We start from the raw sequence: 22,405 nt of genomic DNA, 5'->3' as shown, positions 1-22,405 counted from the left end.
CTGTGCAACTATTGATTATATTTAGCATTTAAGAGGCAGTGTCATATAACCTTAATACTGTATTGGAAAGATTAAAACTGAATATTATACATCAAAAAAGTAAGATAAAAGGATGGATGTGGGCTAGATGGATGGACAGATACATAACAAGACAGTATAGCAAAATATTAATGGAAAATTCTGGATAGTAGATATATATGGATGTTTAATATAAAATTCTTGCAACTTTTTTATGTTTGAAAATTTTCAAAATAAATATTGGGGAAAACTCTAAACTTTAGACCTAGTTCTATTATTTAATACCAGTGTATTCATTTAAAAAGCCTTTAATCTCTCTATAATAGAAATCAAATAATCTGTCCTGTCAACTTTAAATGTTGTAAGGAACAAATAATATAACCTACAGGAATGTAATTTAAAAACTTTACCATTATAGTTGGGCGCGGTGGCTTACGCCTGTAATCCTAGCCCTCTGGGAGGCCGAGGCGGGTGGATCGCTTGAGTTCGGGAGTTCGAGACCAGCCTGAGCGAGACTCCTTCTCTACTAAAAATAGAAATAAAAAAATTATCTGGACAACTAAAAATATATATAGAAAAAATTAGCCGGGCATGGTGGCACATGCCTGTAGTCCCAGCTACTGGGGAGGCTGAGGCAGTAGGATCGCTTAAGCCCAGGAGTTTGAGGTTGCTGTGAGCTAGGCTGACGCCACGGCACTCACTCTAGCCTAGGCAACAAAGTGAGACTCTGTCTCAAAAACAAAACAAAACAAAACAAAAAAAAATTATACCATTAATAAAAATGACAAACTCGAGCAATTATTCCCCCTCTGGGTGATTTTGGTAGCTGTTCTTAGTAAATAAAGTATTATGTTTTGTGAGTTTTTGCTTAGTGAAGCAGTCAGAGAAGGAAGAGTTTGGATCAATATGAAGAGAGGAAGTGAATGTTCTGCTTGGCTCCCTTAATGAGAAATAAAACCCTCCCACACAGCTATCAGCTCTTCTACAGGTAGACAGGAGAGTCTTAGTTCTCTTTGAAAGCTATTGTTTATATGTTTATAAAGAAAGAGCTAAAAGGAAAAGGTTAAAAATGAGCATGTAAATCAAATGTCTTTCTTTTTCAGGAAGCAGTAGGGGACACGTTAGAAGAACTGTGGATCTCCTACAATTTTATTGAGAAATTGAAAGGGATTCATGTAATGAAGAAATTGAAGATTCTCTACATGTCTAATAACCTGGTGAAAGACTGGGGTAAGCTGAGAATGGCTCTTTGCTAACCTTCTACCTCCTGTTCATAGAAAATAGCTGAATAGGGAAAAAGATGTAAATGGGAACCTGTATTTCTAAGCACAGAGAGAAAATGGGAACATTTATTTCTAAGCTCTGAAAGAAATAGCTGTAAGAGTTCCTGAATTTTAAATGCTTAAAATTTATATTTAAATATGTACTTAGAATGAATATAATTGGATAGATCCTGGTCTTATTAATCATGAAAAAAATTTAAGTTATTATCCAAAGGCTGAAGGAATCTGTTTAAATTTAATAATTCGTGGGTAAAGATATTTGATATCTATATTGCTTTGCTTTTTTATTGTACATTATTCATTCATTTATAAGCCATGAATTACGCCAGACTTTTGAGATATAGTTGAATAGGATACTATCCCTGCCCTCAAGGAATTCACAGCTTAGTGGGGAAAATCAGTTTATAGCTAATAATTATAAAACTGTGATAAGTTCTATAATAGAGATTTTAATGAGTTGCTTTAAGAATTCAAAGATGGAGGCATGGGTAGAGACAAAGGCAGTTTGGCTTAGCCTACGCTGCCACAGCAAGGTATAGAGAAGACCTGTCACTGGAGATTGATTTGTTCTTTTTTTGTTTGTTTTTGAGACGAACTCTCGCTTGGTTGCCCAGGCTGGAGTATGCAGTGGCCCGAACATAGCTCACTGCAGCCTCCAACTCCTGGGCTCTAGCGATCCTCCTGCCTCAGCCTCCTGAGTAGCTGGGACTACAGAGGCATGCTACCATGCCCACCTAATTTTTTAATTTTTTTGTAGAAATGGGGTATTGCTGTGTTGCCCAGGCTGATCTCAAACTCCTGGCCTGAAGCAATCCTCCACCTCAGCCTCCCAAAGTGCTGGGATTACAGGCATGAGCCACCATGCTGGGCCAGTTTGTTCTTTTTGCCTCCAAACCTCATCTCCTCTTCTTATCCCATCCTTAGGCTAGCATTAAAGGTAGAAGTAGTATGTCTTCTTTTTTCCTCCATTCCCATAATATCTTCTGAGAATAACTTCATGTGGTATAACTTTCCTAACTACCTTCAAAATCATAAACAACTAATTGTCCTGAATAGTCACAAACTGAGGGTTAGTGATGTTGGAATTTAATCCCAAAAATTGTAACAGTAAAACTTGCTGTTTTAATATGGAAAATATTCTTTGTACTTGTAGCTGAATTTGTGAAGCTGGCAGATCTGCCGTGCCTGGAAGACCTGGTGTTTGTAGGTAATCCCTTGGAAGAGAAACATTCTGCTGAGAACAACTGGATTGAAGAGGCAACCAAGAGAGTGCCCAAACTGAAAAAGCTGGATGGTGAGTGACTCTGAGCTGGCTTGGAAATGTTATCTATGTATAAAAGTTAAATCTGTGGCATGGAATCATGAAAAGGAGGAAAACTGAAGAAAATGATAGGTTATTTCTATCTTCAAGGCTATTTCTGTCCATATAAAATTTAATGGTCCAGGTTTGGGCCAGGGTAAAATGAAAAACTCCTAGGATATTAGACTATTACAAGACCATCCTAGACCAAAAGCTTATAAGAAAGCTAGGCCTTATAAATACATGTGGGGCTGGTCACAGGGGTGCATGCATGTAGACTCAGCTACTTGGGATACGGAGGTGTGAGGATCGCTTGGGCCCAGGAGTTTGGGTCCAGCCTGGACAACATGGCAAGACCCCATCTCTTTTTTTTTTTTTTTTTTTGAGACAGAGTCTCACTTTGTTGCCCGGGCTAGAGTGAGTGCCGTGGCATCAGCCTAGCTCACAGCAACCTCAGACTCCTGGGCTTAAGCGATCCTACTGCCTCAGCCTCCCGAGTAGCTGGGACTACAGGCATGAGCCACCATGCCCGGCTAATTTTTTTGTATATATATTTTTAGTTGGCCAGATAATTTCTTTCTATTTTTAGTAGAGACGGGGTCTCACTCTTGCTCAGGCTGGTCTCGAACTCCTGACCTCGAGCGATCCACCCGCCTCGGCCTCCCAGAGCTAGGATTACAGGCGTGAGCCACCGCGCCCGGCCAAGACCCCATCTCTTTTAAAAAAAGTATATATATTTATGTATATGTGGGGAATGCTTGCCATCCAGCATGTTGGGATGTCTATTCAAGCACAGCGAATGTGTAACAGCAATAATTTCCAAACCTTTTCTTTCATTCATTAATCTAATCAATAAATACTTATCAAGGAACTACTTATTGTGCTTGGCATTCCACTGAGGATAAAAGGTGATTATTAAAATAGTGTCTGTCACTAAGAAAGTTATAATCTTTTGAGGGGATAAGAAATATAACAAATAACTACACAATGCCCTTCTAGTTAAAGATTGTAAAATCTCAAAGTTCAGTGCATTGGTGCCACCTATAGTCCCAACTACTCAGAAGGCTGAGGTGGGAGGATGCCTTGAGTCCAGGAGTTGGATACCAGCCTGGGCAACATAGTGACACCCTGTCTCCAAAAAAAAAAAAAACAATTGTATAATCTTTCTTTACATAAATTTCCTGCTGATAGGTTGAATTAAAGGGGGAGTTACTCAGGGTTTGGTACTGAGCCTCTTTCTTTTCTCACTCTGACACATGCAAACAGTAAGAGAGAAGGATCCTGAGTTCCTGATAACACAAAGTTCTATAACTATCTACTATCTACTTGGAGTAAAAGAAAAACAAACTGCTAGCTCATTTAAGCTAGTTAGAAAGAAAGCTAAGCTTTTTCTCAAGTCACAAAGGTATTGTTTTGCAGAATAATTAGAAATAAATGATAAGTAGTTGCTTTTTTATACTTGGATCAAAACTGTGGTGTTCTCTTTCACTTTCTGTCCTCCCACCCCCCAATTTTAATTTCCCAACATTTAAAACTGGTGTCAATGTCAGTAGATATCCCTGACTGGCTGGGTCAAGTCCCAGCTCTACCATTTAATAGCATTTGTGACATTGTGCTAATTAATTCATCTCACCAAATCTTGTTCGTTTGTAATCTGAAAACTAGAGATGATAATAGTACCTTAATAATCATTTTAGAGCATATATCTTAATGGTATGATTAAATGAAATAATCTATGTGAAACACTGAACACACTGAGATAATTTGTGTTAAACATTGTACTTAGCACAATATAAGTATTCAAAAATACATTATTATTTTCATTATTATAATCATTTTAGAAGATTTTAATATCAATCCAAAACCTCATATGTACAAGAAATATTTCAATATACATCAACCTCATTTTGACTTTAAACTCTACCTCCCCAATTTTCAATTCAGCTAAGTTGTTAAGAAATTTAGTCTGTCATTCTTAAGGTCTCCCCACTATTCTAGGGCCACTCATGAGGAGAGTTCTTCTGGTCATTGGTCAACTGCCTCCAAAGGGGATATCTATTCTCCCCAGTCCTAAGGCCCATTTAGGACTGATCCTGCCTGCTCCCTGACGCATCCATGCTATGCTTGGATTATGGAAGTGCTTTTTGAGAATGAGATTCTTGGTGGCTATAGGAGTATTCTCCCTAGATAAAACAGTCATTCCTCTCTGAGCCTTATCTTCTGCCAGTGTTGCTATTAGGAAGCAGGGCCAGGATTCCTACTGTTCCAGAACTCCCAGACCTCCCCAGGGAAATATCTTTCCAGTCTAGAAAGAATCATCATCCCCCTCCTCCACATCATTCTGTCCCCTCACAAACTGTATCTTCTCAGTGGTCTTCTTAGGTTTTCAAAGACAAAAGCCAGCCAATCTTACAGTCTGTTTCTGCGTTCCATACTGCCCCTGAAGCAGTGATGTGCAGAGATGACTAGCCTAGGGTCAGATTGTGGCTTCAAATGCTAGAACTCAGAAACAGGTTGCTCTTAGTCAGGTGAGGGCCTACAGATGTGTTTTGTTTTCCCTGCAGTGATTTTTTTCTTTTTTCAATTTATCCCCAGTGTTTAACAATTGGAGGAGTTCACATAAAAATTCAAATTTTAACTACATTAAGATTATGTATTTTATTGTGAAAAATGAAGAATATTTCTTTGTGCTTAACTTAGAAGTTTTTGGGGCTGAATGTGGTAACTCACACTTGTAATGCCAACACTTTGGGAGGCCAAGGCAGGAGGATTGATTGAGGCTAGGCAGGAGTTCAAGATCAGCCTGAGTGACACAGCAAGACCCCATCTCTACAAAAAAAAAAAAAGTTTAAGTTGGGCCGGGCGCGGTGGCTCACGCCTGTAATCCTAGCCCTCTGGGAGGCCGAGGCAGGTGGACTGCTCGAGGTCAGGAGTTCGAGACCAGCCTGAGCAAGAGCGAGACCCCGTCTCTACTAAAAAAAATAGAAAGAAATTATCTGGCCAACTAAAATATATATAGAAAAAATTAGCCGGGCATGGTGGCACATGCCTGTAGTCCCAGCTACTCGGGAGGCTGAGGCAGTAGGATCGCTTAAGCCCAGGAGTTTGAGGTTGCTGTGAGCTAGGCTGATGCCACGGTACTCACTCTAGCCAGGGCAACAAAGCAACACTCTGTCTCAAAAAAAAAAAAAAAAAAAAGAAAGAAACACTTGAAGATACAAAGAGTTTAAGTTGTATCGGGCTTACTTTATTTTTCTGCCTGGCATTTGTAGGCATTTTCATTTGCAACTCTCCATCTGGGAAGCTGAATATTCATAAGTATTTGTATATTAATCCATTTGAGAATTTTCCTGAGAGGCTTTTTAGAGAATTTGAGATTAAAGATATTATTTTATAAAATTATTTTTATTATGGCACACTTCACAGTATCTCAGAGCTTCTCAAGGTTAACAGGAAAATATTTTCATCTAAATTTTAACTATCTGTTGACAATGACCAGTAATAATTTTCTTTTTCATCTTAGGTACTCCAGTAATTAAAGAGGATGAGGAAGAAGAAAACTAATTCTACATTTTCCACTTTGTGTTAACTTATTTAAGTGTCATAAGAACAATAGATAAGTTTTATATAATTGTCTATTTTAAAGATTCTGTGTGGGGCAAAAGGTTCTTAAGATAAAACAAATCTCTAATTCCCATCTTTTCTTTTCTTAATCTACTCAGCGTTTTTCTCCCTAAAACTGGTAACACCAACTTTATACATTCTAGTCCTCTTTTTAGAAACTACAAATTTTCTATTTTTGTCTTCAGTCCCAGTTATGTACTGTGTGGCCCCCTTCACTTTTAACAACAAAGTAACAAATGTTCTTTATTCAATTTGTTTGGCTTTTTTAGGTTAGGCATTTTAAAAGATACACTTTTGAATGTGTAGAACATCTTTCCTGAAGGTCCATCTCCTTACAACTCAGAAGCACAAGTATAGCATGCCTTTGGTTGAGAAGGCAGCATGGTGATGGGAAGAGTTCCTCTTAGAAATATAGCAGCCCTTGAACCAAGACTCCAAAGTCCAGTTGGAACAGCTACGGTGAAAATGGAAAAATTAGTACCTTGGAGGCCTTCTAGCTCATATTATATTTACTTATTTGTTTTTCCAAAAATGTGCACATTACCAGCTGGAATTTAGGTTGTGTTTACATGCATGGCCACTTGAGTCATTGTGTACAGTCAGTCATTCTGTGATCCAAGTCAATGGTTAAAGTGACTCTTACAATCATTCCTTTGACCAATAATGTGGCCATGTTACTCAAGTGGACCTGGCTTTAAGCATACTTTTTGGTTTATAGTTCCTTATATGTTAAAAGCAGTTGTTATATTTGAATTCCTAGCCTAAATGTTGATCATTGATATATATCAAAATTTACCCTAATGATTTGGTCTGGTGACCCTCATTGCTGGAAAAAGTGAATGTTATGATTATAAGGGTATAGACTTAAGGATTGAATTTGGTACTTTTCAATAAATGAAACTTAGTATTTCAAAATATATTTTTTGAGAAGTTCTAAGTTAAACAGCTCTTAAAATGTATTATGTAAGTGATTGTGGAGGGAAGAGAGAAGAGATATTTCATTATGGGATCCCAGGCAAAAGGCAATATGTTTGAGGATTGCCTCCTACATGGAGCACTGGAGGTGACTTAACCTCAAAATTGCAAAGCAATAGTTAGATGCAGAGAGTAGAATTTATCACGTAAAAAAAAAATTATTTCTGGAGAATGCAAGGCATTGTGGTCAGTAACCAGATGAAGTCCATAGGAAGCCATGGCTGAATCACTAATAGATTGCAGAAAGTAAATTAGGGGCCCTCAGCCAAATTGTGCCTAAAGTCCCTCAACCAGAGATTACTGGTTCTTGTTTTTCCACCTACTTGTGTGATTTTACTTGCATAAAATGACAGTGAAAGAGGGGAGAATCATTTTTTTTAAAAGTGATTGCATAAGTAGTCCTGGGTTTTAGGAGTTTTCAGCTATCAATTAAGTAGAAATTACTTGATTTTTCTGAGTCACTCTGATCAAAAGGGACCACTGCTTTGACAATCAACTCTAAATACAGATAAGAGGCAAATTAAGTCTAACACTTTTTTAGCTTCCTTTTATCTCATCCTTTCAATCTGTTAGGAAGAAACCTTTACTCTACTTGACTAGGATATACATTCAAAGCCTTTGGGCATTTCTTTTGTGAACCATAGGCAAGGAGCCTTCATTCTCCATGATGATGTTTAAGGCCTATAATCTGAGAGGGAAGACGATCATCCTTACTTATATTTTGTACTTCTTCCAGTAGGCAAGCTTGAAGCGATATTGTTATCTACGGGGGTATGTTTTCTAAAAGGTACCTGGAAATGAGTATAATAAGTAATGGATGACTTCATATTAAATTTATTTGTAAAATGGCTTACAGTTTTGGTGTTTGTTTTTCTGCATTCTATAATATAGAAACGAATTTTCACTTTTTCTCCTTGTTTCTTAAATTCTTTTAATTACTAGTAGTTCTCAGAGAAATGTAAGATACTTTTCCTCTGAAATCTTTCCTTGAACTATCCTTTATTGCTGCAAATTGAGCTGATATTAAATGCCTTTGTTTGACTCTTGGATTACATATTTGACCTACTTAGAATGGATTCTCTCTATGCTTCTGGTTTAAAGCATTAAGCCATTTTAATGGATCATTTAAATTTCTTCTATTCTTGTAACTAATTGTAGAGCTCTGGAATCAGTCTAGTATTTTAATTTTTCACAGCAAATTTGATTCTAGTCTACCAAGGAATTTAACTTTTCTATTTTCTAACTCTAAGCTTATGGCCATATTATCTAGCCAGGCCTTGAAAAGTTTTTGTGTTCTCTGTTAATAGGAACTTGTTCCTTTAAATCAGAGGTTTTGGCACCATTAACATTTCTGGCTGGATAATTCATTGTTGTGCGGGGCTGACCTCTGTACTATAGGATATTTAGCAGCATGCTGGGCTTCTACCCACTAAATTTCAGGAGAACCTCCTCCCCAGTTATGACAACAAAAGATATCTCCAGACATTGCCATCTGTCCCCTGGGGCAGGAGGATGGGAACAAATTCTCCCCTGGTTAAGAACTAGCGCTTTTTACACCAACATTCCTTTTGTCCAGGGTCCATTTGTTTTCACTGTGTAGCCATGTGCCACTTGAGTTGTTGTATGAGAGAAGGTGATGTATTTAGTAATGATGGATACAAGGAAATGGCCACTGGTGTTTCCCTTTTTTCTAATGTTCATTTTCATAATTTTCAAATAATGTTAGAAACTCAGGGCTGAAAGGTTCAACTTACCTTTTTTCAGCAGGGTCTCAACTTTTATTTCTTAACATTCTTGCTTATCTTAGGATAGTAATTATTAACCTACCTCTCTGTTACTATCAACAGAATCCAACTTTATGACAGATTTTATTTTGTCTCTAAAATTCAATATTTTGAGTGTACTTTAGAAAATGGATCATCATTCTTTGTTATTCATTGTCTATAATGCACAGATTTTGCAGACTGTGGAAGTGATTAAATACAAAAAAAATTGTATAAAATGTGATAATCATATAGGAAAGTTAGCTGGTGTCAACATCAATTTTGGGTATGATCAGAAGAATGCTCATAGTAACTGGTCAATAACTTGGTATAGTTACTGGATCCATTCTACATATAGAGGTGACACAAGGCACTTAAATATGGCTCCTGTGTGGAAAGAGAAATTTTAACTTGAATAAGTTCTTCTTCTGACACCTTTTACTAGTGGTCTAAAGCAGAATAAGGAGGAATGAGAAATGAATCTTGATTGTAGGTAGACTTATTCTCAGAATTGGTGATGTGTAATAGAGTTGGCATCTTGTACCTGATTTTTTCTTAGGGCTAAATGGAAAAGAGTAAGGCTCACAAAGGTTAGAGTTGATCATTGACTTAAAAGCATTAGGGGGAATTCTCAAAGCATTCATCCTGACTAGCTAATGTCTCTGACTACAGTCAGACCATCAGTTCACTGAGACCTTATACATTGTAAGTGTTGGTAAAGGGAGAAGAATGCTAAAACGTATGTTATACTTTACCAGAAGTTCATTCCTTTGGCACACATCTGGGCTGTTTAATGTGTCTGTAAATAACAAAATATAAAAACAAGGTTTAGGTTAGCAGAGTTGGTGCTTCTTCTGACATAGCTAACTTGGCTGTACTCCTTTATCTTTGCTTTAGTATGTATCATATCATTTTCTTTTTGTAAAACCATAAAATAGGTGAAATTTTAGAAATTAAGGGTTATATTTAAAAATAACTGAACTTTTAGAAATACTATATCTATATCTCTATTCCTGCCTTTTTATAAATCAGTGACTGTAAAGGAAGAAAAATAAAAGGAAAAACTAGACTAAATCTTACCTTTCTCTGACCTAAGATAAATAGGTAAAACTTTTCACTCAATATTTGGGGAAGTCATAACTGGATTCTAGTTAATTTCCCATATTGGGCAGGTTCAAGGGGAACCAGCAAACCAAATGATGATCTAGCAAATTTAACAAGGGGGTAGGGGAGAGTAAACTATTTTTCAGTAGATTTGCACTTTAATATTATGAACTGGATGTTGGTGGAAAGTACTTCCAAAGGGCAAATGGGTAAATACCTAGCCTGCACATGGATGTTAGAGAATCAGACCTCACCCTTGCTTGTTCTAAGCCCACATTAGCAGATGCTGTCTGTTGGCATAATCAGAGTCAGGATTTTCCTTTTTCCCTACGAGGGTCATCTTCTATGTCTGCTAAATCCAAGATCATCCTTCTGGGGGATGTATCAAGTAGTTCATCCTACTCAGAAATTTGTGAGTTATCTTACCCACATCTAGATTTTAAAATTAAGTGTTAGCTAAGTTAAGTTGTGGCTAACGTTTTATAGGTGGGAAACTCTTTGCTTCTTTCATCAGTAGGGTACCTGCCTCTGAGATGCTATTGCCTAGAGGGATCATCCCATCAAAAGACCAGGGAGTTGGAAGCTGAAGAGAATATACTTACAGTCAGGTACTTCTCCCAGGTTGGCAGTTATGATCACAAGCATCATTCCAGAATCTTTGGCTTCTATTAATAAAACCAACTCCATTCTGAAGAACATTTTAATGTCTATTAATACTTTGGTAATAATCTTTTATATACAGGAATTTTGTAGCATGACTTTATGACTAATCTTATTGTGTTAAATTATTTAGAAATGTTGTGTTTCTGAATGTTATTTTGTGAGATTTGTTTTAAAATGGTAATAAATTGTGTTCTTTTATAAAAAAAGAGACTTGTATTTTTTGGTGATATGATTATTAGTTTTAGCTAATACAGAGCAACTATGTAAACTTCCAATGATATTCAATTCCAGAGAAATTCAGCCTTTGGATAACATACTTCACATAGCTTGTATGTGTCACATGCACGAGAGAGAGAAAAAATGACTCATTTCTTTTTGCTAAATTTTTTTTTCAGTAGTTTACTACCAATGATAATCTCTCTTAGGTTTGTAAATCTTCCTCAAAAGTTCTCTGGGCACCATTTTAAATTATTAGGCTCCTGGAAAGAGTGCTTGCAGGGATGGCAAGTCACTACTGCACTTGACCATTCCTACCTAGTCCTCGACTGACTTCCATAAGTGTACAAGGTAAAGGTTAGCTGATAGGCTCTGAATTGAGAAACAGAAATAACCCAGCAGTATCAGTAACATTACACATTTTGCCAGCACATATTCTGAGCTATCAGCCAAAATGTAATTTTGGTCACAGACTAGAACTGTAGTGCAGTTTCTACTTCTTATTTCACAGTTGATTATGAAGGATACATTTTTTGCAGCTGTCCTCCCTGAAAAAGCAGATAAATTTTAATTTGAACCTATAAAAAAGAAGCCTTAATTCAGACCATAAATAGCTTGTTATTTTTTGTTCATTGTTTCCTATAACAAACGATGGCCATCTAGGATCCTGACATTGTTTTATGTCATATATATGTATTACATTAAATTTATATATATGCACATATAGATATATACAATTATATATAATTACATAAAATAGTAAAAGTCTGAATCCTAGGTGATGACTTTCCTCCTAGGATGTAATCAACTCTGCAGCTATAAAAAGAAGGTGTACCTATCTCTATGTACGGACTGTAGAAGGATGGCCATAATGGGGGGGAAAAAAAAAGAACCCCTATTTATTTTAAAGTGTATATGTATATATGTTTGTGGAGTGGGAGTGTGTACATATGGTGGCTGGTTTGACATTTGGTGGTAGTAGGGGAGTGCGTGTTTATGTGGGAAGAAATGGGAATGCATATAGGGTGGGAGACTGGCATAGTATAGTATACACGTGTAGTGGGAGGATGGAGTATGTTTATGGAGTATGGAGGGAGAGGTGAGAGTGACTGTGTAGACAGGAGTGTGAGAGGTGGGGTGTCCATGTACCTGATGCTGGTGGGAATGGAGGGGAAAGCTATGAGTCTGGTGGGTAGGGGATGGGGACATAGCATTTGTTTATGAAGGAAAGTGAAGACAGGCATATGTTGTGGAGGAGGGAGGCAAGTACATGGAGATGTATGTTTGTGAGGAGAGGAAGGTACAGACATGGGAAGCAAAGACATCAGTGTACAGAAAAACATGCCAAATATTAGCCTTATAAATTCTGTATAACTGTGTGAGTCAGCTATAATTTAAAAACCTTACTAGGGAAAACCCCACTGAACACTTAACGTTCATGTAATCACTCACGGATTTACTAAGGCTCTCAAAAGATGGATATCTTCAATCACTGAATCTCTGCGGCAAAATAAACATTTTAAAGCCGTAATTTCCCTTTTATATCTTCTTGCTATAAAATAGCCACTGTAAAACATTCACTTTACACTGGTGTGATGAGTTATATTCTTTCAGTGAGACAAAAAATTTTAGCTTAAAAACGACTTAAAAAGGAACAAAAAACATTGCCAGATAACCTCCTGCACCCCATTTCAGGATTTTCTAAAATTTTGTAGTAAGTTAACATTTTACTTATATATAGAAGTAAATATGTCTATTTAACCTGACATTTGCCTTGATGAAAACATGTAAAACTTGAAAACATTGAAAGGTATGCAATTTAAATACACATAGTATGATATAAAGCTTAAAAGTAGGCCAGGCCCGGTGGCTCACGCCTGTAATCCTAGCACTCTGGGAGGCTGAGGCAGGAGGATCGCTCAAGGTCAGGAGTTCAAGACCAGCCTGAGCAAGAGCAAGACCCCGTCTCTACTAAAAATAGAAAGAAATTATCTGGCCAACTAAAAATATATATAGAAAAAATTAGCTGGGCATGGTGGCTCATGCCTGTAGTCCCAGCTACTCGGGAGGCTGAGGCAGTAGGATCGCTTAAGCCCAGGAGTGTGAGGTTGCTGTGAGCTAGGCTGATGCCTCGGCACTCACTCTAGCCCGGGCAACAGAGCGAGACTCTGTCTCAAAAAAAAAAAAAAAAAAAAGAGCAAGACTCTGTCTCAAAAAATAAATAAATAAATGAAGCTTAAAGTAAAATAAACAATTGAGATTTGATTTTTTAAATGACATGGGGGAAAATCTGCATCAGAAAAAAGGACATAGAGCTTAATTACACTGAAAATTTTTATACATGTGAGAAAAACAAGACAATAGAATTTTTAAAATGTTTTTATTCATATACTTCTATTTGATAACTTCAAATTTAGAACACTTAGTATGAACAAGAACTATTCCATGATAAAGATTTGAAAAGGGGAAATAGATTACTGTAAATGGGTCACATCAACCTCCCCATGCAATTTATATCTGTATCTTATATGGTGAAAAACTGACTTAGACAGCTTCATAATTGCAGTATTTTTCTAACACCCCATTCTGTAGTCTCAGAATACTTTTCAATTAAACTGATCCACATGTTTAAAGATGAGAAATTTGCATTGTAAAGTTGACTAATATCTAATAAATTCACATTTCTTTCCATTAATATAAATCTGGAACAATTTACAGTAAACACAAACTATTCACGACATTAGTAGCAATATAACAATTCACATTTTTGCCAGACACTTCCTATGAGCCAAGCCCGGCATTAAACATCTGAACATGCAATTTCACATTTAATTATCTCCATGGGAAGTGTCACAGTTTCATGTGTTTTTCCACAGCTGATGATGATGCTATGATGACAGCTTGCACTGAGCACTTGTGTCCAAACCTTTACCTGGCATTTTCGCCAACATGACCCACACCTGTACTGTAGCAGCTCACGGTGCTCGCTTGCACAATTTTACAAATGTTACATGAATAGGCAGGCCTGACTACCCTCACCCCCCCCAAAAGAAAACAAACAAAAAAAATGTAACAGGCTAAGAAGTCTTTACTACTCAGAGACACAACCATAAGACTCCCCTGGGACCAGGAAGCAGCTGTGATCTAGGTCGGCACTAAAGCTGCCTTTCTGGGACTCAGAAGTGTCCCTCCAGGCCTAACTGCAGCAGGGCCGCCTCAGCCTCCTCCTCCTCCTCCTTGGCTTCCTCTTCCCGGATCTGCACCAGCAACTGGAAGAGGTTTGGGGCCGGCCCTTCCGCAGCTCCAGTCAACCACAGCTGCCTTCGAATGGCCCCGCTGTGGTTGGCCCCGGCAATGACCTGCTCCAGGCGCGCCTGGTTCACGTTATCTTTATCAATGGCCCCCTTCTCCACCACCTTCTGCAAAAGAGGCTCCAGACGAATGACATAGGCAGATAACTTTTCACCCGGGTTCTGATAAGTGTTCAGAAATCTGACCTGCGCATCTCTAGAGCTCTCCACGCTCCCAAACACCTGCTCAAGCGCTTTCAGGCATTCGGCAGTGGTTATTGCAGGGTTGTTGGTCTTGAGGATGCGAATAACATCAGCAGCGGGGCCTCTAAGACTCTCCATCAACCGCCGCCTCTTTTCCACATCAGACACCTGCCACTCCTCTATGACCTCATTAGTGTGCTCCAGCCAGGGATCAAAGGTTTCCTCCCCAGGACCCGGGATGTCCCTCCCTGAGAACAGGGTCAGCTTCTTGTACCATATGGACTCAACAAGAGGCTGAATAACATTATCCAAAATATAGTTTAGCATCTCTCCTGGAATCTCTGGGCCTGGGGCCGGAGTAGGGTTCTGAAACCCAAGGACACGGGCAACATCTTGCACGGTCCACCCCTCTCTAGCTAGGAAGAGGTGCAACCTTTCTAAAAATTCAGCATCAGAAGTTGGGGGCTTAAAGACCACTTTCCAGACCCCTCCTTTGCCTGGCATCTCCCTGGGGATCGCGGCGTAATCGACAGCGCCAGTGAGCTCTAACAAGGCTGCTTTCGCATTCTCTTCCCTCCAGAACATTCTCCCGAGTACTCGATAGGGCACCTGGGGCATTGCAGCCTGGAGGGTCTGTTCGATCTCAGCCTCGTCACAGTTCACTGGGATCCCCCAGACCAGCAGAGCTCTCTGGGAGTTCACATCCATCCCCCTGCACCAGTCTTCCAACAGTGTCATCGCCATTTTCCCAACTATCAAGGGCGCCAATTCTACAAACAAGGATTAGACGGAGGCTCACCGTGCTCTAGGACTTAGAACAATACCAACACTCCTCCCAAGTAGGCCCGACGCAAACTCAAGGAACAAAAGGCACCTGAGTCCTGCTCTCGTCCCCTTCCCTGCCCCCAAAGCCAGTCCGTCGGCGCGTCCGCGGAGCGAAGCCTCGGGGATGCTCAGTCACGCGGCCGTCGCCATCTTGCGTCTCGGGTAGGGGTCCGCCGCCTGCAGACAGGGCGTCGCGTCGCCCACAGAAGGCGAGAGAGGGCCGGTGGCGAAGGCAGGAGCCGTCGGGCCGGAGAGCCGCCGGGATGTGGTCGCGGGGCGTGGCCGCCTCCTCAGGCAGCCGGGGCGCTGGGCACTCGCTGCCGCTGGCGGGGTCGATCAGGCGTTCGCGATCGGAGATCGGCCTTCAGGCGGGGGAGCAGCGGTCTGACCGTCGAAGACCGTGCCGTCCCCGGAGGGAGAGACTGTCCCGAGGTCGCAGCGACGGCGGTCGGGCCAGCCCACGAGCGGCTTCTTCGCGGGCGCGGGGACTCCTCTGGTCGGCGAGGACGGCCAAGATCAAGGACTGAGGCAGCGGAGGCGCAGGAAAGACGGCAAGGCCAGGCGCGGCGGAGGCCAGGGCAGGCAGAGCGGCCGTGCGCACGGGCCGCCGCGGACAGCAGCAGCTCGTGCCTCCCGCAAGCAGCCGCGGTGTTAAGTGCCGCAGTGGAGGGCGGGGCCGGCCCGCCGGCGGCGTCCGCCCCGCCCCCGTGGCGGAGTCGCGCGCGCGTAGCCACGGCAACGGTGTCCCGGACGACTGAAGGTCCGCGCGCGCGAGCGGCCCGCGGGGGTCGAGCGGTTGCTATGGTGCCAGCGAGGGGCTCAGGCACTCGTTTCTCTCTTGGCGCATTTCCTTTTTCATATTTTTCAGATCTTTTTTACAATGAACAAATACTGCCAAGCACTGTTTAAAAAATAATCTAATTCTGAAGCGGATTTAAGATATTGTTGAAAATGCACCCATCACGGTGGACTTGTGTACTTAGAGTGCTCATTCAATGAGTCTAGGCTACATATGAAAATATTCTCAGCACCCCGGCTTCCCTGTTCCACCTGACCCCACCCTGCACCCTCCATATTTCATCCCAAGGAAGCTAAAATGTCAGAGTATGCCATTTATGTGTATTTGTGTGAAATACTGAATTTAGACTTTTTCTTGTCTTAAAAAAGACGTTCATCTGTCTCAATTCAGTCATCTTTGTAGTCAGGGAAACACTAGTGTAATATTTCCCCTGTCCTGGATGGTGTCACTGACAATGGGCTGGTAAAACAGAATCCTTATGGTTCAAAAACGTCCAGTAATCTCCCTACAAGCAAAACAAGGCCTACTTATGACAGCAGTCCCAGATAGATAAAATCCCCCCAAAAGAACCCAGCATTCAACTCTGAATTTTTAAAACCTTATTTAATAAAAGGTTTAAAGATACAGAAGAACATTGAAAAGTAAATAAGTTACATAGGTACATTACAATCACATCAGCAAGATTCTCTTTAGTGTATTAATTTTTTCTTATAAAAAGCACACAAAAAATAAAATCTTCAGTCTGGTCTATCACAACTGTACAGCAAAAGAGGTAATATTTATATATATGTACACTATTTTAATATGTAACAGTCTTTTTAAAAAAGGGTGCCACAGGCAGCAAACTCACAAAAGGCAGTGTCTGATCATTTTTGTTTCAAAATAAAAGGAATATACTTATTTATATGCTATTAAAATATTTGTACACTAATTACAGACTGTCAAGGCTGTTCCTGTGCTCTGTCCCCTCCAACGAGGCCTTCAACTTGAGACGAGTAAGGAAAAAGTGAAACAGCTGCAAATTGTTAGAGGCAAATATTAACACAGCAAGATGTGGGGAGGACACAATTGTTTTATAATATGCATACTTCCTGTAAACCTAAGGTGTTAGGCTTGCCAGTCTGATAATAAATACCATCGCAGAAAAGTGAGCCCCACTGAAAACATATTTAAACAGCTGAGGCTTGAGTATGTGTTGTATTCCTCCTTCATCTTAACATCTGGCACATGAGAAGAAAGAGGTTAGGTCACTGAGGCAGTTAAATATAGGCGATCCCTTTAGACATAAGCAGCAAAAGATCTCTGTGCCAGGGGTGGAGGTGGGGCGGCAGAAGGGGTGATGTGTACCTTAGCTGTGAGGGGGCTGCCAAAGGCATGGAGGACAGTAATGATGGCACTGTCTCCTTGGATGGGTAGAGACCTCAGTAGTGGTCTGGAACACAGGCACTAGGTCAGTTTCACACCCTTAGGTGAATGTGGATAGAGGCCAGGAGATGGATATAGTGGGATGGTATGCAGAGGACTTTATAAAGCTGGAGGTGTTTATCATTTAGCTTCTTAAAGCAAAGAGCTCTGAACAGAAGGAAAAAACAACAACAAAAGACGAGCCTAACGTGTTCACGGGGAGAAAGCACCATTAAGAATATACCTATGCCAGCTTCTATGGCTGCACCTACTTTATTGGCAGGTCACTTGCCACAATTGCATCTGCCCTCTAAACATTTTAATTTTCACATTGCATTCTACATATAAATGAATCCTGGAGCATGGGGCCTCCTAAAATATGGTGTCTGGTGGGATTACAGAGAGGTACCATCCTGATTTTCACCAGTTATTCCCCTGGTCTGGTCTATGTGAGCGTAGAAGAGTAGACTCACTTTCTTATTTAAAAAGATTTCCAAGTATTGGATGTTACTACTGAAAAGAAGAGTCTCATATGAATGAAGGAGGTTTCTGTTATCACATGTCCATAAAGGGGCCTGAAACTAAATATAGTTTAAATAGGAAAAACCTTGGGAAACATAAGTAGCACTTTGGGGCTAAGCTGCAAAGGCACTCATATTATGTGAGTAACTTAGAAGAGAGCCTAAATTTGTTACCCTCCTGCTTTTAAAGGGTACACCAGATTTTTGCAGTCTTGAGACATTGAGCTTGCAGAAGCCTATGGAGGACTGGGAAATTGCAGATCTAGGTAGTCATCCAGGAGTCTGGGGGGAGAATAATTTTGTTGCTTCCATAGCTGGGATCCTGTAGAACCATATAACGTATAAATGGATGCCGACCCGATTGTGCAGTTTCAAAACAAAACTCCCTCTCCATTCTCAGTTACTGGCATGATGCCTTTAGGCTACCGTATAAGGAGAGCAGAATAAATACTTTTTGGTTCCTTCCTAACACGCTGACCTGTCATATACCCATCCACTTACAATTTCTTTTGCACAATTAAAGTTGAGTAATAAGATCAGAAAAATAACTGAGTCCCTCTATGGGACTGACAAGTGAGGGGGCCTCCAGAACCTCTGTCCCTTTCACTTCAGCGACTCCATGCCAAATATGGCTTCTTCAAGCCAGACTCCAGGCCTGATAAACAAAACTAGAATTCTGGCCTCTTGCCAATCCCTCAGGCAATTTTAAAGTACAACAGAGAAAGGGCAGCAGCAACAAGTGCCTTTGATCTCCCTTGCTCCTGCTAGTCTTTGTGTGGCTTTGGTGACACCCCCTACCTTCCCACCCTCTTTCAGTGCTACTACTATTCCTATCGGCAAGAGCTTCCAGAGCAACGAGTAGAGGGACCTTAGGGCCTTGGGAACTGGGGGTGGGGATAGGGATGTCAAGAAGGTGCCTTGTTTTGGGATAAATGCACTTGGGCCTCTGGTAAGCAGGAGGCCCCTGGTCCCTGAGAGGATGTTAAAAATTAAATATTAAGAATAAATAAATAGCTCCCAAATGACATAAGTCAAGGAATGAAGGCTCCTGTCCAATGTAGTTAGGAGACCTCCCTCTCCCAGGGAAGGATCCAGAAATCTCCAGCATACAGAACGGGGGGGGGGGGCTGGGCTGTGGACTCAACATTGGATGGGGTGTGGTATGGTGAGGTGGCACAGCTGCTGAGGGCAGGGCAGAGGCAAGCAGCGAGCTGGCACCAAGGAAGAGCAGGCTAGGTCTTCCCAGTACCTGCTCGAGGCTAAGCTCCCTTAGCAGCCTCCAGGACTCAAAGGTATTTAGCAAAAAAGTGGGAGGCAGGAAGAGCCAGGTTTGTCAAAAGCTCCCTCAGGTCTAGCCTTGCAGCTTCCCGCCTCTGTACATTTCTCTTCCCTGCAGCAAGCTGAGAGCTTTGGCCAAAAACAATGGCCCCTTCCCCAAACATTTGAGAAAACTTTCTAGCCCCAGCAGGGCTGCTAGCAAGCAGCAAAGGGATAGTACCTGTCTTGGCCTCCCTCCCAGGGAAAAAGTAGCCACTCTGAGGACAGGTCACTGGAGCAGCTCAGACAGGCCTGGACGCTTGTGCAGGCACAGCACAGCTGTCGGGCTCTCAGAGATGGCCACTACACTCCTTCCAAGGGAGTTCCTTATTTTGGGGCTTGGGGCAGGGCCTGTGCAGCCTTTGAGGTCCTCTGGGGAGGAGGAATAACATTGCAAGGACGGCGAGCTTGTGCTTGGCTCACCGTGGCGGCTTCCTGGAGAGCGGGGGGGGGGGGGGGGGGGGGGGCAAAAAGGAGCGAAGAGGCCGCGGCAGCGCAGCAGCAGAGATCGGAGTGTGCGAGGCGGCGGCGGAGCCCCTCCAGAGGGGACCAGGGCTCTCATGTTCCGGGAAAGCATGAGGACAAAGAGAACTGGATCCTGCAGCCCTTAACACTGCTCCTGGGGCCTTTATAAATAAAAGAGCCGTTTATTTCACTGTCTTATTTGTTTTGCAGAGAAAGTCCATGTGATTCTCTCCTCACTCCCTCCTGAGGTTCCAGGGTGTTTGCGGGCAGCGGTACAGGGGCCCGGGACCCAGAGAGAGGAGAGGGTTCCCGCACTCAGCCCTTCTCGCCCGCGCCGCTCTCTTCCCGCAGGGCCTGCTGGTGCGAGGCGACCGCGGCGGCTGCAGCGGCTGCGGCCTCCTTCTCCCTCTGCCTCAGCGCAGCCGCCTTCTTCTCCTGCTCCGCGTGGCTCTTCATGTGGGCGCTGCGGCTCTTCACCTTGTAAAACACCCTGCAGCCAGGAGGGAGCGCGCTCAGAGGACGCCCGGCCCCCACCCTCGCGGCCCCTCACGGGCTCGTGTGCAAATGTGAGTGTGAGAGCGAGTGCGCGTGCGTGCGTGCGTGTGCGCGCCCGTGTTCCCCCCAGCGGGAATCAGTGCCGTCACCGTCTCCAAAAAGCTGCCCGATGACGCCACAGTCCTAGAAACCCGCTGAGCCAATCAGAAGACAGGAGGACGCCTTTCCCCTCCCCCCCATCGCGGCCCAGCCCCCACCGCTCACCCCCAGGCCAGATAGTGGTGGGGACCGCGCTGGCCGTCTTACCTGCCGCATTTTTTACAAGGGAAAGTGTTCTCCTGATTTTGGGTCTTATTAAATGTCTCCGGTTTTTTCTTCTTTTCCGAAAAAGGTAGTGCCCTTCGTGACTTCCCTGGCCCCTCCCTTGGCTTCTCCAAGGCCTGGCCGCCGGCAGACCCAGGGGCGTTGGACTCGTGGCTCCGGAGGATGAGGATGTCATTGGCCTGGAGACAAAAAAGGAGAGTTGAGTGATTTGGGGAAAGGCCCCTCATAATTATGGGAACGGGGGGCCCTTAAAGGTCAGACACCTCTACTTGTGTCCTTCCAGAGCCAGGGCACTGCCTGCCTCCTCGGAAGCCCATTGCCCATCGCGTCTTCGGTCAGCTCTCCCGTTAACAAAGTTGCTGGTGCAGTAATTCTGTGGGACTGCTCTAGCTGCTCTGGGACTCCTTGATGCACATGACAGGGGGCCTTGGCGTCTGAATTAATGAAGCACGTGTTCAGTTTTCTGTCATTTAGTCCATGCGTGGTCCATCAGGCCCCTGTGATGTGCTGGGTGCTGGGGATACAGGGTCGACGGGCACCCCTGCCCTCAGAAAGCTCATGGTCTAGTGGAAGGGACAGATGTGCGGGTAGCTAGCTCAGGACGATATGGCATGGGAGACGCTAAACTGAGGGGAAGAACAGGGGTCAGAGAGCACCCGGGTGGGGGACCCAATGGCCATCAGAAGTGCTAAGTGTGTGCTCTGGGCTGCCTCTCAGGAAAGTGAGCACAGAAGCCAGCAGAACAGAACTGGAGCGCGTACACAGAGCACAGCTCTTGGTGCACAGGGAGCAGACAGCTGTGTGTTTACGGATGGGGGGTCTGCAAGCCTAAGCATACAACACATTTTTTAAAAAAAAGACTGACAGTAGCTCTCCAACAAACCCCTTCCTCTCCCTCCCCCTTCCTGCGGGGCCTCTCCCTGGCAAGGAGCAGCTAGGGCTGTAGCCTTGCTTCTTGGCTTCTAGTAGGTGGACAGAGAACTGCACTAGGAGTCCAACGACACTTAGCATCTCTGAACCCGTTTCCCCATTGGCAGAATGGGGGTTTATGGGATTACTGTGAGGAATTAATGAGCTAATGGAAATGAAAGTACTTTGCAGAGATCATGGCTGAAGGGCCATTTTTGTTACTCCCATGGTCTCAGCTCAGTCTCAGACGTTCTTGTCAGGGATGCAGTTCTCTCAGGGGGTGCCCTGTCCCCAGTGTCCCACATATCTACTAGGTTTTCACAAAGCATTTTTCCTCTGAATCTCAGATACAGAAGCAGTATAGTATAAAAATCAATAGCAGACTCGAGTCAGGCTGCCTACTAGCTGTGTTATCTTGGGCCTCAATTTCCTCATCTGTAAAATGGGAATAATAATTATGGATTAAATGAGTTAACAGCATAAAGTACTCCGTGTACCTCCTGTTACTATGAGATGTTGAGTATCAATGCATTCCTGTTCTGCCCTCCTCCCCACACCCCTAGACCCAGCTCCTCCCTCCTCCTGGGCCTGGGCTCAGAGAGTGGAGGTCACACTTACCGACTCATTGGCCTGTAGTGTCTGTGTGGCTTTGACAGCTGCTGCCCGCCGGCTGCGCTCTCGCCCCTCTTCCTGTTCCCCCTTCTCCTGGATCTCTGGCTCTTCCTCCTCCCCCTCCTTCCTGGGCTCCTTTACTTCCCTCTTGGGCTCCAGCCTCTCTTCACTTGGGGGCTCTCTTCTGGGAGGAGGCACCCTTGGGAACTTCTGGGAAGTCTATGGGGGACAAGAGCAAGGTCAGTGAGCCTAGAGCTCAGTCACACTGCCATAGTGCACTGATTCTGACCTGGC

The 22,405-nt window shown here is 42.8% G+C and overlaps 3 protein-coding genes across 5 annotated transcripts in view; 1 reads left to right on the top strand and 2 right to left on the bottom strand.

Moving 5' to 3' along the window:
* DNAL1 (dynein axonemal light chain 1) overlaps window positions 1-10,927 on the top strand; it is a 32,250-nt gene extending 21,323 nt beyond the window's left edge. The window contains exons 6-8 of the mRNA XM_045564161.1: window positions 1,122-1,248; window positions 2,455-2,595; window positions 6,125-10,927. Of these exons, the coding sequence (XP_045420117.1) occupies window positions 1,122-1,248; window positions 2,455-2,595; window positions 6,125-6,165 (309 nt within the window). The 3' untranslated portion in view covers window positions 6,166-10,927. The remainder of the gene's footprint in view (window positions 1-1,121; window positions 1,249-2,454; window positions 2,596-6,124) is intronic.
* A 2,382-nt stretch (window positions 10,928-13,309) lies between these two features.
* Window positions 13,310-15,901, bottom strand: PNMA1 (PNMA family member 1). The gene has a single exon (XM_045564155.1). The coding sequence runs from the start codon at window positions 15,182-15,184 to the stop codon at window positions 14,123-14,125; it is 1,062 nt and encodes a 353-aa protein (XP_045420111.1). The 5' UTR covers window positions 15,185-15,901; the 3' UTR covers window positions 13,310-14,122.
* A 4,036-nt stretch (window positions 15,902-19,937) lies between these two features.
* The window catches only part of MIDEAS (mitotic deacetylase associated SANT domain protein), a 61,577-nt gene continuing 59,109 nt past the window's right edge, over window positions 19,938-22,405 (bottom strand). For 2 of the 3 annotated variants that reach the window (XM_045564146.1, XM_045564141.1), the window contains exons 11-13: window positions 22,118-22,330; window positions 20,573-20,769; window positions 19,938-20,261 (exon numbers count right to left, since the gene is read on the bottom strand). In XM_045564146.1, the coding sequence (XP_045420102.1) occupies window positions 20,087-20,261; window positions 20,573-20,769; window positions 22,118-22,330 (585 nt within the window). In that variant the 3' untranslated portion in view covers window positions 19,938-20,086. The remainder of the gene's footprint in view (window positions 20,262-20,572; window positions 20,770-22,117; window positions 22,331-22,405) is intronic. The other variant, XM_045564148.1, reaches the window with a different exon arrangement.

Source organism: Lemur catta, chromosome 1, assembly GCF_020740605.2.
Source record: "Lemur catta isolate mLemCat1 chromosome 1, mLemCat1.pri, whole genome shotgun sequence".
NCBI classification, from domain to species: domain Eukaryota; kingdom Metazoa; phylum Chordata; class Mammalia; order Primates; family Lemuridae; genus Lemur; species Lemur catta.
This window is presented reverse-complemented; position numbering and strand designations above follow the sequence as displayed.

Coding starts and splice junctions, on each gene's coding strand:
- PNMA1 (XM_045564155.1), bottom strand. CDS start 15,184: ATGGCGATGACACTGTTGGAAGACTGGTGCAGGGGGATGGATGTGAAC.